Here is an 18932-nt window from a genome sequence, read left to right on the forward strand (position 1 = left end):
TGTTCTTGTCAAACACAAACATGTTCTTTTGTCGAATACATATGAGTTTTTTTTTTCAAACGCTAGCATTTTTTTTCCCCATGCTCTTTAAAAAATGTCTAATGTTCTTTCCGGACGCATGGTGCACCTGGTGCACTATACTATTTTCAGTATTTTTCATGATACATGTGATAGTCAATGAAATAATTATCCCACAAAATATTAGTGCTACATTAACTACAATCACTAGGCTTGCTACTTTTGAAAACAATAGTAAAATAATATTAACCTTGTAAATTTTTTCAAGCAACTTTAGCCTATATAAATGTCAACACTTCTAATCTAACTTAAAGCAAGCATATTAAACGCCAACTTTAAGAAAGCATGTAAAAAACAGTGAGGACACAAAAGAGAGCCTCAACTGCTCAACATATGATGTCGTTTTATAACATCTACCGTTTTTGCTTGTTTCTCCTGTTGCTACTACAACATCAATTTTATCATGGTACCTTTCTGCACCCTTTTTTCTCAGTAAAAATATTGTTCTTCATTCTATTTCCATATTTCGTGATTTCGATGGACTATCAAATTTATATGCTTTAAAATTTGTAAATAAATTTATGCACTCTCTTGAACCAAGGGGTATTTTCTGACCATTTAATCTATTTTTTTTTTTTAAATTCAATTTAATATTTTTAAATGAGCAAAAAACCATACCTGAGTACGCCTACCTCTATGTGCATTTACGTATACATAAAAGGTTTTGGTTTCTATCAAGTTTTATGGTCTATAGTGTGTTTGCTTGGATTAATTTTATTTTGTTCTCTACTCTTGTATAAATTATTATCGATCTGTGTTGGGCAAATTCCAAGTCTACTTAGTCCCACAAATGACAAGTTTAATTTGATAATGTATTCTATTTGATGTATACGAGAAATATAGTCGTGTGAGATTTTTTTGTTTTTTTTTTTTTTTTTTTTTGGTATATATATATAGTCACAAGGGCGGATAATGAGAATCAATCCTAAGATCTCATGGAATCGGGAGGAGAACTCTAACCAATTGATGAGCTATCCCTCATTCTTTACAGTCGTGTGAGATGTAGTTGGATACGTTTCAATAATTAGTTTTATCATACAACAAAATTTTAATAATTTTAGTTAAAACGCAACTTAAAGATACGTTTATTGGAAGTAATGTACATAAGGAACATACCTTCTATGCCTCGGAAAAAAAAAAAGTAACATACATTCTAAACACTATTAATATTGTTTTTATTCGTATTCAATTACCCTAGTAATTAGCAATAATTAACTATATGTATTAATACTTTATTATATGTTACGTCACTTACATGTACTATTAGTTATTTCTTATAGCTTTAATTTTTCCTTAATTTTTTAACAAATTATATACGAAGTATTTCTTTAGATTTTGTTTTATGCAATGGCTTGAATTTGTTGTTGTGATAGTATTAAACTACTGTTTTCCCAACCCATTTAACATTAAACACACCATCTAGGTCAAAAACTGTTTAGTAATATAAATTACAATTAGTATTGTAATTCCGGCCAAAGTTACTGATAAGTTGTAAAAATTACATATTTGGTTTTTTCAATAGAAAACCATTTGATGTGTTAAAAAATATAAAAAAAAATAAAAATATAAACAATAAACCATTAGACTATATAAATCGCACGTTTCGACTATCAACTTAGGGCCTGTTCTCATTGACTGAACTCAACTGAACTGAACTGAACTGAACTGAACTGAAATGAATATTTTATAAGAGAAGGAATTTAGGAGCTGAACTGAACTGAACTGAATAGAGCTGAGCTGAGCTTAACTGAGCTGAACTGAGCTGAACTGAACTGAACTGAATTGAACTTAACTGAATTTCAACGTAAGAGAACATACCCTTAAGCATAATATAAATTGATTTTTGGCTTTAATTATTAGCTCTATTTTTTGGTTTGAGACAGTCCTTTAAAATTTTTATGCATTTAGCTGCATCTTTGATAGAAAATAAGACACATACTCTTTATTACACAATAAATCAATAATGTAAGATGTATACTTCCTCCATTCTCTTAATATTACATAGTGAGATTAATTATTAAATTTTTTGGCATGATTAATTATATCATCTTATGTAACTCATATAATTAATGTAAGAACTTTTATTGGAAACCTTTCTTATATACATCCTCCATTTTTATAAGTGCACCATTTGGATTTTCGACTATTTGATCACACAACCTCTTTTGACCATCTTTTGTGATTTATTTAGAAGGAAAAATATAATCATGTGGGACCTAATCATATTCGTCTCAACATGTAATGTACAAAGTTAAATTTTTATAATTTTTTTCTTAAGTGTAATTAAAGATATTAATGACTTTTTTCAAAAAAAAAAGAAAAAGTTATTAATGGCCAAAATATTGCATCAGCAAGCGTGAAATAACAAATGGAGAAATTAAAAATACATAGGAAGTATTATATTGTCCATAATTGGAGCCAAAGGGAATTTTGGCTAATATAAAAATTAAAGGAAATTTTTTAAATTACCACCCAAAATTGCATCCATTTTCAAAATAATGACCCGTTTAATTTTTTTTTTTAAATATCACCCCTTAAATTAAATAATTACTCACATTACCGCCTTTTTCAAAATTCCGGTGGGTTTTCCGACTGAGGGCCCCACCTAAGCTAACGGCTACTAACTACTAATTTGACCCTTTTGACTGATTTGGCCCTCGATTTTTCTTTTTAAAATAGCTCTCCCAAATTCAATTGGCATTTCCTTCACCAAATTCCACTATAATTGGGGTAAATAGGTAGAATTGGGGGTTTTATGAAATCTGAGTTCATGCCTGAATTGAATTGGGCGTTTACTAAATCAGGGTTCCTATTTAAATTGAATTGGGGGATTTTCTGAAATTAGGGTTCCTACTTCAATTAAATTAGGGTTGATATGAAATTAGGGTTCCTTCCTCTTTTTCCTATGCTTGAAGTATTTACGTTGAGTGTGGCTCCTTCCTCTACCTCCCATGGTGGTTTCAAGTATGAAGGAGGGGAGAGAAAGTGACTCCTTTGCAATCAATTAGCCAACAGTTACTCCTTTGCAAAACAAATAAAAAATTAATGGCTTGTTTGACATTGTTTTTTTGTTTTCAGTTCCTAGTTTTTTTTTAAAAAAAAAACAAAAAACAAAAAACCAAAAACAGAAAACAAGAAAAAGATGTTTTCACTTTTTTGTTGTCAGTTTTCAAAATTATCAAGATTTGAATAAATGTTACAAAATTTTTTATTCATTATATGTCATATATCAAAACGAAGGTTTTAATTTACTAATTGAAAGAGTTGTTGAGAATTTATGAAGAAAGAGAGAGAAGAAAGTGGATTGTTCAGAAAATTAATGAAGAAATTAAAAATAGAATGGGTTTGGTTGATTTCAATAGTATAGAGAGAGAGTGAGCTCTAGATAAATGAACAAAAAAAAGGAGGGAAACAAGTTAGGTGGGGCCAACAATAGAGAAATCCACCAGAATTTTGAAATGGGTGGTAATCTGAGTGATTATTTAATTTAAAAAAAACTTAAATGGACGGTTATTTTAATAATAGAAACGATTTTGGGTGGTAATTTTAAAATTTTTCAAAATTGAATTTCCTTTTATTTTACTTGATTTCCAACGAGGAAAATATGATGTAAAAATATTAACAAAATATTAAACAAAATTCTCAGGATCAAGTCAACTAAAGCTTAACTATTACTCCAAAACTTGTCCAAATGCGGAAGCTATCGTCAAAGAAGAGGTGAGCAATTTATACCATAAGCATGGAAATACAGCCATTTCATGGATTAGAAACTTATTTCATGATTGCATGGTTAAGGTATTAAATTTTCTTTGATATATATGGATTTTAATCATTTTATTCAATTTATTTAACTTACTTATTAGTGCTAGTAGCTAAATTTGGATTTTATGTGAATCAATCGAATTCTTCACGTAGTCGTGTGATGCATCAATCTTATTGGACGAGGATCGAGCACAAGGTATACACTCTGAAAAATCTTCGTCGAGGAATTTTGGGATGAGAAACTTCAAATATATAAACATAATCAAGAAAGCCCTAGAGGGTGTATGTCCAGGAATAGTCTCTTGTGCTGATATTGTGGCTCTTGCAGCAAGAGACGGCGTGAAACAGGTACATACATTTGCGCTCTACTCACTTCATCTTATTTTGCTCAACTAAAATTATTTTAACTAAACTAATATTATTTTCATTGAACTTAAATTTTTTTTTTTTTTTTGAAAAATTCATTGAACTTAAATTATTTTTACTAAACTGATATTATTTTGACTGATTATCTATTATATTTTTTTTTCTTAAATTTACCATTTTCAATAAATTAAACTTATTTTTACTGACCTAAAATTATTTTACTAATTTAAACTTATTTTTTCTGAACTAAATTCAGGCACTTCAAAACTGATGTACTTTAATGAATATTCGAATTTAATAAAAGATCGATTTCTTTGGTACTTTTTTTTGGATCACATAATTGCAACGTATATTATCTTACGAAATGAGAAATATAAAAAAATAATGGGTAAATATTGTGACATAAGGTGTTTAGAGTAGTAAAATGTATTTTTCAACAATATAAATAAGCAACACTAAATACTACATAAAAATGTGTTGATAAATAAATAGCCTTTCATTATATTTTTTGGATTTTTATACGTGGTACATACTCTTGAGTTATTGGGTTTTCTATATTGTACCCTTTTTAATTCAAAGGTTTACAAGGTGTCCTTGAGTTTCTAAATTTTTAAACATAGTACCCTTGAGTTGTAAAATAAATGACTCTAACTTAATTTGACTCAAACCACACCATATATCTTATTGATCTATTTGCCACTGCTATATTAATATTCAATGCAATCACCAATCTTTATTATTCGTTATTTGATGGAAGTTTTGTATGATTGTTTGAGATGGAAGATAAGAATTTTTTTTGCTCCTATTTAACTAAAAGAGCTTGTTTTAGAGGGGACTCAAGTTGTTAGTCCTTTTTTTGCAATAAACATGCTAGTTGTGTCTTTGAAGTTGCTATATAAGTCGTTTAGATGGTGTTTGCCTGAGACTAATTAATATAGAGTCATTTATTTTACAACTCAAAGGCACCATGTAGAAAAATCCAAAAACCTAAGGGGATAATGTAGAAATTAGTCTTTTGGCAAGACATAATGCAAAGCGAGTAGAAGTTAACGCATGTAATGATGTAAATAACATAACTTACGGTCCACCACTAAAGGTCTAAAGCTATCATTTTTTTTTTTTTTTTTTAACTTTTTTTTTTACAAACATCATTCTCTTGATCGAGCAATGAGATCTTGGCCAACTAATTCAGAATGAGAATCTATGTATGAAAGTTATGGGTTCGAACCCCACCTCTAGAGCAATCAAATCGGGTATTCAGCTCAGGTCAAATTAAACTGGGGATTTGTCCGAACTCATGTTCATTATTTAATTAAGTTGGGTTATTTTGGCTCGCTTAATTTAACGTATAAATCTAGTTTAGGTTCAACTCGATTAGGTCATGCTCTATTCAGTTTATGTTGAGTTGTTAACCTTTTCAGATATAGGTCAGATTCGACTGAAGTCCAATTCTAATCGGGTTCAATTTCTGGTTTCTATGTTGAATAATCATGTTAGGGTTGGTTTTGAAAAGTGCTTTCGAATTTAGGTAGGTTTAGATCACATAATTCGTGAGCTGAATAATCTTTATGTGGGATCAATTTTGAGTTTATTTGGGTCAAGTTCAATTACAAATTGGATTAGTATAGTGAATTTATATAACAGTATGATTCTGTGCTTTGATCAAGCGATTTAAACATGTTATAAATCTATATATATAACAAGGGCTAGGGACTCACTTAATTTTATAAAATTAATAAACTTCTCTTGATTTAATTCATACAGTTAGGAGGGCCATATATCGAAATGAAGACAGGAAGAAAAGATAGCCTAGAAAGTTATGCAGCAATTGTTGAAGATTTCATTCCGAACCACAATGATTCTATCTCTCTTGTTTTACCCCGTTTTGGATCAATTGGCGTTGACATTGAGGGCACAGTTGCTCTTTTAGGTATACTATTGACACTTTATATATAAACCATCACCCGCTTTTATTTAAATTACATAACATCCAATATATTTATCGCCTGTATTGGCTGTATGCATATATTTTATATAAATATCATACAAATAAGCATAGGACATTAGAGTCAATTTTAATAACTACTTCTAAGGAAATAGCTACATTCCATGCATTGTGCTTGTTAAAAATCCTAATAATCTTAAATAAAAAAGTGATATTATAAAAGTATAACTAGATACAAAGCTAACAAGATCTCCCATGACTTTATTAGTTTATTATTTTAATTATAAACCTATCAAACAAGGCCAAGATTTGTAAACGAATAGTGTGACATTCTGTGCATTGCAAGGAAAAAAAACATAGAAAGTGCTATAATTCTGTAATGTAACTCATTATACTGTTATAGCATCCGGTCCACATTAGTGAGTATGGTGACCATTGGACTTATTGTCCTTGAGAAAAAAGTTGTGGAACTTGTTAACCACAAGACGGCTAAGACAATCATGTAACCAATTACTTAGCCTAGAATTGATTTCTAGATCAATAATGCAAGCATGATTCAAGAACAATATAAATTATATACATAAAACATAAGTAAATTAAAATTAATAGTTGTGATATTGTATTCATCAGGGGCTCATTCTATTGGAAGAGTTCATTGTGTAAACATCGTAAATCGAATCTATCCAACTGTTGATCCAACATTAAACCCTGATTACGCCAAATATCTTAAGAAAAGATGTCCAACACCAAACCCAAATCCAAAAGCAGTAGAATATGCAAGGAACGACCTTGAAACTCCAATGGTTTTAGACAACATGTACTACAAGCACTTATTGAACCATAATGGCTTACTGCTAGTAGACCAGCAGCTAGCTTCGGATCCCTCAACTTTGCCTTATGTTGAGATGATGGCAGATGATAATACATACTTTCATGACAAGTTTGCAAGAGCCATGATAGTCATGTCCGAGAATAATCCTCTTACGGGTGACCAAGGCGAAATTCGAAAGGATTGTCGTCGTTTGAATAATAGTTAACACCGAGAATAATTATGTCTTAGTCTTGAGAGAGAACTAATTGTATTCTTGTATCTTTCGTTCTATACTTTTTTTTTTTTACGTCAAATAAATTTTTATGGTGTTACAAATAATATGCGTTTGTTGCAAATAATACTAATAGAGGTAATTAAAAATAAGTATGGCAAATGTCGATTAATGTAACAAATAAGTTATGTATTTAAACAAGTTTAGTGGTTTGTAAAATTAAGTATAGTAATTTTCATCCTTGATCAGATTTAGATGAAAATCAATAAACGAATTACATGTCATTCTGTTTAAGCTTAAAAATTAAGGAATATATTGAAAAATAGGCCAAATTTTAGCTATTGTTCTCAAAATAAGTCATGCTTTTGATTAACTTAATATAAGTAAGCTTTTATAGGATGTCTTGCCAAAACGAGTCAAAACATAGAGAGTTTGGAGGCAACCAGTTGTTTAGGTAACTTATGCCATCGGTGATAATGTGATTGGTTCATTTTTATAATATTAAATCAAAATATTAAATTTTATGAATTGTTAAAATAATCTTTAAAATATAAAAAGCCCTTCCCACCACCCTCGGCACTTGTACTAATAACACGCCGGTCAACAGCCGACTACTAATCCCACCGTAACTCCTCCCCCATCATCGACCCCTTGGTCTTTCTCCCTAGCGTCCCGTTGCCATCCTCCACATCACAAGCTATCTCTACCTTATTATATAGTCCCTTTGCTTCCCCTACAATTGAGCAACCCACCCCACCCCACCCTATGAAGGACTTTATTAGGTACTATAATGTGGAAAACATGAATCATATTCATAAAGCACCTAATACCAATATCACATGCGTGCATAACACACAAGATATATAATTATACCTTTGAAGCGTGAATTCCACGAAGCTATTTGACAAGCAAATCAGGGAGAGAATAGAGCCTTAAGCTTTACTCCTCTACTTAGTCCACGGGATTCGAACGAGCTATCCACCAATACTAGATTCGTCGAGTGAAGGGGAAGAACCGCGACCACCACGTTTAATGGACAAGACCGACAAACACGAAGCACCTTTAGAGGCATCGGGGAGGAGAGAGAGAGAGATTTGAGAGGAGTTGGCTTCATGTTTGCTAATTCGGGGTTTATCAAACTAATCACTGAATTGTTATTATTCAAACCCTAGACACCTAGTCTATATATAATCCCTATTATATTTAGACTAGGTCACGAAGCCCGAAACCCTCCTTATTACTCCACATGGCCGGCCATACTAGGGGATGAAGCCCATCATGGGCGTCGTCCTCTCGTGCTCGATCTAGGCCGTTAATGTGAACTTATAGGATCCGTCCAATTGGGCTTCGGCCTATTTTACTAACCCAAGATCCTTAGTACCTCTAGCCATGCATGATATAACGAGGATCCAAATGTACGAACTTAATTATCTCCATAAATATATCCATTTATGTATCTATTGCACATGACGAATGCATAATTCCTACACCCTCGCCTTTCCCAGCCCTCCCAAATGCTAACAAAAATATCTTCTCTCTAAACACCGACCAAACCCCTAACATAGGAAAATTAGGTCGAAGACTAACCTCCTAATTAAGGTTAAACAAAATTTGTAATCAATCAACTACCCTAATACAAGTATAGGGGAATGTCAAACCACTAGGAACGATAAAGCTAGATTAGTTCAACAAAGACTAAGCTATGTCTAAGGGCCTGTTCTCATGGACTAAACTCAGCTGAAGTGAACTGAACTGAATTGAAATGAATATTTTATAATTAGAGAAGGATATTAGGAGCTGAACTGAACTGAACTGAATTTCAACGTATGAGAATAGGCCCTAAGTCAAAGGATGGGGAAATAAGATACTAACATTAATCAACTACCAACTTAAAGAATCAAATATAAACAAAACACTAGGGAGTGGGGATTCACACATAATCATGAAAGTCAAGCTTATTGAGTAATTAATTAATTCAAGCAATGTAATAAGGCTTAGTAGTAGGAGCAACCGAGAGCGTCTAATAGCTATCCTCATTGTAAATCTAGTTCCCTCATTTGAAGATATATAAGTGAAAATCACAACAAAATTCAAAAGCAAGGTTGCACACCTTGGGGGGCTTATCTAGAGTCTTGAGCTTATATCCCCTTCTTCTCTAAGCTTTACCCTAACCACGTTACAACCCTTAAAAAGACCTGTTTGAGGTATTCACACACTTGTGCGAGGTTCGACTAGAGCTACGTTCGGCCTGATTCCTAAAGGATACGTAGGCAACCTCACATTGCGGTGTGACCGTAATAAAATGCATTCATATTCACATTCACACACTTACACCATGATCATATCAAGGGATATCCAATGCTCATCCCTATTCACTTAGAGCTAGACTTGGGGGCTTCATCCTTAAATCATCAGCTTGCCTAGCCTAAGAGTCACCATTATTTGACTATTTTCAAAATGTATTTCCCGTATACTTAGCCTTCACAGCCTGGCTTTAGTGTCACTTTCACACACATTACATACATGACCATGCATATATCCTTCACTTAGGAACCCTTTGTCATGAAATCTTAACACAATGTTGAAGCATGCCTTGACATAACAAAATCACTCATCACTCATATTTTAATATAGGTATAATGTCGAATCAAATCTTATTTTAATTAGGGAAGATAAATCATGCATATTTATTCTCCATGATCATCTTAACTAATTTAGAAGGTTTTATCCTAATTACTTATCCAATCACATAAATCAACTCAATTATATCCTAAAATAATTATGGTATAATCTCATTATTTGAAATCTGCGCCAGCCATCGTGATGTGGCCAGCCGAAGCCAGCCACCGTGGTTGTACACCGTCAGGTGCACAACATTAGCAATAGTGTCGCGCAACTGTTGCAAGGTATTGTTGTTGCTGTCCTCGCTGTCTAGACCTGCTGCCCGCACTTACCCTCCGATCCCTCTTGGTCCACCATTGATGGCAACCACCGTGGCTACGCCACACAGCCGCGGTTGCCGCCAACAATAGTTTTTTTTTTTAGTTTTAATTTAATTAAACAACACTTGTTATATTTAAATAGAATTGGTCCAATTAATTTCAAATATTAATCACATTCAATCTTAAAATTAGGGTCTTCATGAAATTAATTCCTAATTCAATTTAACACTTAAATTAAATAGTTTGATCATGCAAAATTCACAATTTATACATGAAATCAAATAAATTAAATTCATGAAAAATATAGCCAATCAAAATAATTCAAAAACTAAAACACAAAATCAAAATTTAGGTTTATAACGTACATTGTATTATATTCTAATGAACATATATGTTATAATGTTGGTTACATGTTTAATGTACATTGTATTTTTTGCATCATGTAAGTCAATGAAAAAAGAACATTTTACTGTATTTTAATGTACATTGTATTAATTGGATCTATAACTTTTTCTAAATTTGTCTATTTCCTTGTTTTTTTCTTCCAAAATGTATTAATCGATCGATCTTCTTCAGATCAAGAACTTCATTATATTTCTCATTGCAACAACAAAATTACATCAAAATCGCAATTAATTCCCAATAAAATCAAATATTACAATTTTCAATCAAATTTATAAAAAAAACACTCAACCTCGAAATAAACAAGTATAAATGTCGAATTTAGTCTTAGCTTTCGTTTTTATTTGTCATCTTGAACAATTTTGGACTCAAATTTTTGAATTTCTTGAAATTTTGCTAGAGGTTTGAGGAATTTAAATGGGTTTGAAGTTTTGTTTGGAGAGAGAAAGTGAACTTTTGGTAAAAAAAAATTGAAATAATTTGTAATTATTGTATGGTAAAAAAAATATATATATATATATATAGTACTATTTATCTATTTCATTATACAAAATTTCTTACAAAAAAAGATATATATATACAAAATTTTTGCACAAAAATGTGATGTACATTATAAATGAACACTATGTTCTTTTATGTATATGTCTATATATATATATTATAAATAAACACTATGTTCTTTTATATGCCCATGTACATTAGTGTATACCTACATGTTCATTCCGCCTCTTTGTATTTTTAAGCGGATATACCATACGAATCGTGCATCCGCCTCCACAAACCAAGCTTTGAATTTGTCAAAAGTCAACTCAGGCTCCATCCGATAACCCAATTTGACACCTCACTAATCACAGTTTATACATTAACTCATTAAATTTTCTGAATTGAATACCATCACCTAAAAAAAAAAAAAAAAAAAAAAAAAATTAAAAAATGTGTCTTTAACTTGTCAAATGAAGTGTATGCTGAAGTAACGTCAATAGGCTATTGGAAGAGCAATTCAGATTTAAGATGCCACCTAATTATATATTTTGTAGTCTATATTTATCAATTTATTCCTCCACCCACTTTGTCTTTCTTTAATGTCTTTCTTTTTTTTTTTTTTTTTTTTTTGAAGGATTTAATGTCTCTATTTTTTCTCAAATATTTATTTAATTTTTGTAATTGTCTCAACAACAACAACAGTACAGAACTGCAGGTATCTTTTAAGTTAATCTGCTTGGTTTATCGCAAATCTCTTATTATAAAATTGACCTTAAATTTTAGAGTTTAATGCAGAGTACATATTAAAAATAAATAAAATGCAAGAACAGTTAAAATTGACACTCCCAATGACGTGGAGTTGAACACGATAGAATGTCTTTTTATGATTTTTAAGTGTGAAAAACTGAAAATAGATGCGGTGAAATTTGTAAACAACGTTAGCAAAATAGTGTTGGCAAATGGTAAGTGCCTAAGTTGATCTCTTGTTTAGTTTTTTATGTAGCACTAAATTGTTGTTGTTTCGGGGTTTTTTGTGATTCCCTCGGATACTGGTCGCGCTCTGCTGACAAAGACTCGGACACCTGCAAAACAACGAATATTCCGGTGATCGGAATATTCGCCTCCGACGCTCAAGTTAGTGAACGGAAACGAAAAAGGCTAGAGAGAGAAAGTAGAGAGAAGTTGGAGCGTTTTAGTGCTCTTGTATTAATGTCACCTCAAAATCCACCCCTCCCATCATAAATGATTGGGGTATATATAGGGGTGGAAGCATGTGCCCCCTAGGGTTTATGCCCTAAAATCTCGTGACATGATTGGCTGCGCAATCAGAGGTCGCCACGTGTCGTGGGGGGCGCCGTTTTACGGCTTTCAAGACTTTTCTCGGGATTTGGGCCTGAGGTCATCAAAACCCTTTTCTCTTTCTGATTGTAGCATTAGGGCATTTAGAGATGGCTGACAGGTGTCACCATGACAGGTGGACACGTGTCTCACTCTCATAGGGCCACGTGTCGCCTGTTTATTGGGCCACGTGTCACTATGAGATTGGGCCACGTACTTGGGGTATTTTTACCCTAAACATTTGCCCCTCAGAGGGGGTGGCTCGTACACTTACTGGCCGCCTCCTCTGATCTTGCATTCTGGACGTCCTGGTACTCTAGGTTGGGTTTGCTTCCCATCTGCCCTGGACGTCCATACACTTTTGATTCAAGGCTCTTTTTGCTACATGAACGTCCATATATTTTGCCCTGGACGTTCTCGTAGTCTGGAATGAGCTTGGCTTTTTGCTTATCTGGACGTCCATACTTTGTAATGGACGCTCTCGTACTTCTGAAAGAGGCTTAACCTCTGAATTCATGTGGTCGTCCACTTATTTCAGGCTGGACGTCCTCATACTCTGGGAGGAGTTGATCTTCTAACTACCCAGAACGGCCACAGAAATGAGACTGGACGTCCTCATACTCTGGGAGGAGTTGATCTTCTAACTACCCAGAACCGCCACAGAAATGAGACTGGACGTTCTGATACTCTGGGAGGAGCTTATCTCCTAACTACCCAGAACGGCCATAGAGATGAGACTGGACGTTCTGATACTCTGGGAGGAGCTTATCTCCTAACCACCCAGAACGACCACATATTTTCTTTGGGGTAATCTGGGCTTCCATGATTTCAGACGTACTTCCTGGCTTCCTAATCATGCTTCGTACGTCTGAATTCCTGTTTTAGACTAAACGTCTGAGAACTGGGCGGACTTTTTTCCTCTTAGATTTTCTCAAGTTTTGGAGACTAAGTGTTGAAGGTGTAAAATTCTTTAATTTTCCACTTAACTCATTTCAATTCACTTTAACGTGCCGTTAATTGTCCGTCTGGTCTTTTTTTACAAGTTAACAGAACCCTAACGTCGTCCTGGCCCTTTCTTCGAGTAATTTCTCAAGAAATTACCGTTTGAATGTTTAGGCGGGAAAAATGATTTTACCATTTTACCCCCATGAATTCATTCTATAAATATGGGAAGTGAATTCTCATTTTCACACTTTACCCAATTGTGAATTCTAGAGAGAAGGCAGAGCATTCTAGTGAGAGAAAGTGATTTTTCCCCTAATCTTCAAGAGCGCCGCCGTGAGTTTAAATTTCCTTTGAGTTTTCCGGGCATATTTGAGTTTTCCGGTCAACCTTCAAGAGCTTCACCACCACCTTCAAAGTTTTCAGAACGTACAGAGGTAGGCCGTCTACATTTCCTCTTTTATTTTTTTCTTGTTTTATTTTTCTTTTACTTCAATTCTGGATCCATACTCGGCTTCGTCCGACTCTTCTCATGAGGCCGGCCGTTCGCCTGGGATTGAGGAATCTAGAGTGGACGGAGAAGAGTTGTCACCTCCTTGGAGTGAGTCTATGTCTGATGTGTACATACTCACCCCCACTTATTCTTCTCTGTCCCAACAGGCAATGGCAAGAACCATGCGTACGCGTGAGCGTCATGCGGCCAGGAACCCAGACGGTAGTCTGGTTCATCCTAGGGTCCCCTATGACCCTAGTAACCCAAGCACTATGGTGGAGACTAACTCCACCACTCAGACAACGACCGCCTCCACTGGCTCCCATCACTTGGCCGTGGAGGTCACTTCTTCTTTCGAGGAACGCCTTCAAGCTGAAGGCGCCTCGTCCGCTCCTGCTCCGGAACTTAGGTTTCCTCAATTTGCCAGTTCGGTCATGGATGGGGCCGAACTGGTAGCCTGCAAAGACAACCCTTCCAATCCTGGGGCGGACGCTTCTGGCTCGTCCGTCCCATCTTCTTCTCAACCTCCGCTTCCACTTGGCAGGGCGGGCAGACCCTTAACGGGGATCTCAATCAGAGAACCGTCCGTTCTGCCTATTCGCAGCGCCCCTCCTTCGGAAAATCAAGCGAACGCTGCCAAAGACAAAGGCAAGCGTCCATTAGATGAGGAGGGCGTTCCTTCTTCCATGGACGTTCAAAGCTGCTGGGGCCGAAGCTCGGCCGAAGCAGCAAATTTGGACAGAGTGCTGTCTTCTGAATTTGGGAGTGCCCCTTCTCACCAAGTGGAAGAAGAAGAAGTTGAGAAAGAGGCCGTGGGTGAGACGGCCGAAGGCGAGGCGGCGGCCGAAGAAACTGTCGCCAACATAGATAACTTCAGGGACCCGTACGCCTGTACAGTTGGGGAGACAGCCCTGAAGTTTTTAAGGAAGGATTTTGAGAAGTACAAGGAGTCCCTCCATCTGGGGAAGGGATTCGAAATTCAAGTCCCCAGGAAGGCCATTGTTGTGGCTACCTGGGATGAGGAGAAGCCGCGCAAACGGGCGTTTTGCGTCTACCAGGCCGCCTTGGATGTGGGGCTCCGCTTCCCTCTTCACCCATTCATCCGGACTGTCCTGGACGAGTACGACATCGGCCTCTTCCAACTGACGCCAAACAGTTGGTTGAACATTTTTGGGTACTTAGTGACGTGCATCGCGAAGAAATTTACGCCAGACTTTGCGGTCTTTTGTGAGATGCACTCACTTACTCGGCTGGAAAAGGATGTGGATGGTTGGCTCATCTTGAGTGCAACCAGGGACTACATGGTCGTGGTCGACCGTGTCAGTAAGTGGAGGGACTGGAAGCACCGCTTCTACCGTGTCAAAACTCAGGACGCGGAGTTCAACCTCCGCATGAACAGGTGCCGTCCAGAGCCTATTCAACTCGGACGCGGAGACCACAATCCTGACAAGCCGCCCATCCACCCAAGCCACGAACACTAGCTCGAGTACTTCAAAGTTAATCGAGTCAAGCGAGGCAACAAAACTGAACGGGTCCCTAGCCATTGGGTTCCTCTTGCCAATTGGCTTAGGGACCCTATCTTCATGTCTGCGTACGGCCTATACCAGAACATGCCCCAAGGTGGACACTTAGATATATAAACTTTTTTGTACGCACATAGAGTTTTTTAGAAAAATATTCTAACACTTTTGCTTTTTGTTTTTGCAGCGGAGGCGTACGCTATGCTTGACTCGGCCCAAAAAGCAGAGGTTGAGATGTCCGAGGTGGACTTGGCCAGATACAAGGCTCGTTTCAAGATGTACGAGCAAATCAAAGAGGTAAACACTTAGGTTATTTTTTGAATTTCTCATTCCTTACTGTGTCCGTTCTGCTATATTGGGAGGAACCCACTTCCTTAGTTTGCACAGACGCTTTATGTCCGTTCACGCATGCTAGAAGGGAGCTCCTTTCCCAAATCACACGGACGCCATCATGTACTTTGACTTTTATAAATTTTTCTAACTTTGTATTTTTGCAGACCTCCTCTTCTTCCCCGAAGGCCAGGCGAAAGCAGCCGGCCACGTCCACTCCGGATGCGAACGCACCCAAGAGGAGAAAGACGGTTGCTTCCAAGCCGTCTTCTAAGGCAGCGGCAACGGCAAAGTCGCAGACTGCTACGACGCAGTCTAAAGGAGAACAACCCCGGCTGACACTAAGCGGGGCCTCCAAGCCCATGGAACCTGTTGCTGATCAGGTCCATGAAGAGTCCGGACGGTGGGGATAAGTCAACCCCAGAAAAAATGACCGGTCGCTGGATCGGGACGATGCTGGTCAACCAGCCGGCCAGCGACGCTGATGATGGTCGTCCGGATGAGGGGGAGGCTCCTTTGCCGCCTCCTCCCACCAATCTTTCTCCTCCAAGCTTCTCCACTGGTTAGCCATCTTCTTTCTTACTTTTTATAAGTCTTTATTTACTTGTGAATTTTAGCCAACCCTTCTTACACGGTCGTCCGCAGATATATCAGAGGAGATGCAGTTGAGGGTACCCGGCCAGTCACTGACTGGCGCGGACAAAAAGGCCATGCGAGAGGCCATGGTACGCGCGGTCCCCCAGGCGCAGCGTGACAAGCTGCGGGGGATCAATGAGGGCTTCCTCGGCCCCATGCTAAATTGTAGCGCCGAGGTATATTTCTGTCCCCTTATACTTTTTCTTTCCAACACTTAGCAAATTTTTCTATATTTGACTAAGTTTCTTTTTATGTCCGCAGCTCTTCCTCCGTCTGAACGCCTTCCTAGATTGGAAGGACAAGGAGAATGAACGGTTGAAGAATGCTTGGGCGGAGATCCGGAAGGCCGAGGACGCAGTAACAGGGACGGCCGCCGTCCAACGGGTGCACCTTGAAACCCAAATAACCGCGCTGGCCGACAAGGCTGCGCGACAAACTGAAGACCTGGTCAAACTGGGCAAGGCGCTCAACGAGGAGTCCTTGGCCAGGGAGGCCATGCGGGTTGAGAGGGACGAGGCCGTCCTAGAGAAGGAAAAATGGAGGCTGGGCTTCGAGGCGTCTGAAGCCTTGAAAAGTGAGCTGAAGTTGGCCCAAGCCAACCTTAAGTCTGCTCTAGATGAAGCGGACGCGCTGAAGGTCGAGGTGGAGACCTTAAAGAAGTCCATTGCGGACTATGAGGAGAAACTTAAAACTCCTCGGCCGATCAGCGTTGAAGAAATCATCCGCATTGAGCAAAATGCTGAAGACAGGCTTAAGGCATACTTCTTTGATGCCTTCGACTTGATGGTGGACGAAGGTGAAGCCGCCTATTACGAGGAACGCTTCAAGTAGCGGCTTCAGTACGTCTGCCTTAGAGAAGAGGCAAGGAAGGCCGGCATGCCTCCTCCAGAACTAGTAGTTACTTCCCCCGAGTCCGGAGAGGACGGGGATGAGGAGGAGGAGATGGACAACAAGGCTGCCCCGGCCAAGGACGCCAAGACAGCAGAGGAGCCTGCCAAAGATAACACGGCTAAGTAGAGCTCAGGTCCTCCAGCAGCCGTCTGCTCAGCTTTCCTTCTTTTTCAGCTTACTGTGTACTTAGCTTATTTTGTACTTCTTTTTATTTTGAGGCCGCCTGTTCGAGCGGTTTTGTAAACATTTCGGCCGCCTTTGTGCAGTCTTATTAATGAAAATTTTGTCCGCCTTTTGAGCGGTTTTTACTTCTGTTTCATACTTAGCAATTTTTTGCAATTTTCTGCTTTTTGCAAGTTTTTCGTACGCCCCTAGGGGTATGCCCCTTTATTCGGTGTTCGCCTAGTCCATTTTCTAAGTGGTTTGATTAACTTGGTAGTTTTTATGCCTTAAAAGGGTATGACAACTAGCAAGTTAATCAAATCATAATAATGATTTCCCTTGGACTAGGTGAAGCACCGAATCAATTTAATTGGCCGTTCGGCTATCATTGTACGAGTAGTCCGTTGAATCTATCGCTCGGACGCACCCTAGAAATCCTAAGTATTATCTCAACTTAGAGATTCCTTGATCGGCCGGGCCAAACGCCTAGGTATGCCCTTGCCCTATTTGTAAAGGACACTTGCTTTCTACACAAGTTTGGAATACCTTGCCTCAATCGTCCGCCTAGAATTGGGGCGGACGCAATGTTCTCTGAATTTAATCAGTTTTTTTTTTTTTTTGCATGGCCGAATTGCTATATTGGGAGCAACCTTGCTTCCTTTTTACCTCGGCCATTCAAAAAGAATGATAAGTCGTGTTACTATATTGGAAGCAACTCAGTAAATCATTTCATTCGGCCTTTAATCATAAATAATAACAAGCAAATAAATACAAGTAAAACAACAAATAATTCAACAATGCCTGACTTTTCATTAATTTTTGTCAAAAGTACATTGTTGTGGCCGTATGGCTTTAATTACAAGGCTCGGTCAGTAGACCTAGCAGTATAAACAGCTTTTTGGCTAAGTACTTAAAGAAACAAAACTCAAACATGATACTTCTTCAAGTTATCAGTGTTCCATGTCCGTGGGATCTGACGGCCATCAATTGCCTCAAGGCGATATGTGCCGTCTCGGACTTCTTCTTTGATTCTATACGGCCCCTCCCAGTTTGTAGTCAACTTGCCATCCTCATTGGCACGGCCAACAGCTTCCATTTTTCTCAACACTAGATCCCCCATTTTGAGCGGCCGCTTAGACACTCGGCGGTTATATGCCCTTGTCATCCTTAAGCGATAAATTTCATGCCTAAGCGCCGCATTGCCCCTGGCTTCTGGAAGGAAATCTAGGGCGGTCTTCATGGCCTCCCAATTGGCCAATTCATCATAAAGCATTACCCGCAAAGTGGGCTCATACATTTCAATTGGGAGTACAGCCTCAACTCCATAGACCAAAAAGAATGGAGTCTCCCCTGTAGAACTCTTTGTTGTTGTCCGTATGGACCATAGCACATTGACCAACTCGTCTGCCCATAGGCCGCCTGCTTTTTCGAGCTTGCGTTTGATCCCATTTGAAATCAACTTGTTATAGGCCTCAACTTGACCATTGGCTTGTGGTCGGCCGACTGAGGCAAAGCAATGAGTAATGCCTTGGTCTCCCAACCACTCTTTGAGTTGACGAGTCTCAAACTGGGGTCCATTGTCGAACACCATTGACTGAG

The 18932-nt window shown here is 37.6% G+C and overlaps 1 protein-coding gene across 1 annotated transcript; it reads left to right on the top strand.

The window, feature by feature from the left end:
- The first annotated feature begins 346 nt into the window (after positions 1-346).
- Positions 347-7188, top strand: LOC145618345 (peroxidase 21-like). The gene is made up of 5 exons (XM_081673121.1): positions 347-484; positions 3725-3873; positions 3994-4188; positions 5971-6136; positions 6782-7188. The coding sequence occupies exons 1-5, from the start codon at positions 412-414 to the stop codon at positions 7186-7188; spliced, it is 990 nt and encodes a 329-aa protein (XP_081529247.1). The 5' UTR covers positions 347-411.
- Positions 7189-18932: the final 11744 nt, after the last annotated feature.

The sequence above is a fragment of the Chenopodium album genome, chromosome 26 (assembly GCF_948465745.1).
Source record: "Chenopodium album chromosome 26, dcCheAlbu1.1, whole genome shotgun sequence".
In the NCBI taxonomy this organism is placed as follows: Eukaryota; Viridiplantae; Streptophyta; class Magnoliopsida; order Caryophyllales; family Amaranthaceae; genus Chenopodium; species Chenopodium album.

Coding starts and splice junctions, on each gene's coding strand:
- LOC145618345 (XM_081673121.1), top strand. CDS start 412: ATGATGTCGTTTTATAACATCTACCGTTTTTGCTTGTTTCTCCTGTTG. Junction 485..3,724: donor ACAACATCAATTTTATCATG/GTACCTTTCTGC, acceptor CAAAATTCTCAG/GATCAAGTCAACTAAAGCTT. Junction 3,874..3,993: donor TTCATGATTGCATGGTTAAG/GTATTAAATTTT, acceptor TTCTTCACGTAG/TCGTGTGATGCATCAATCTT.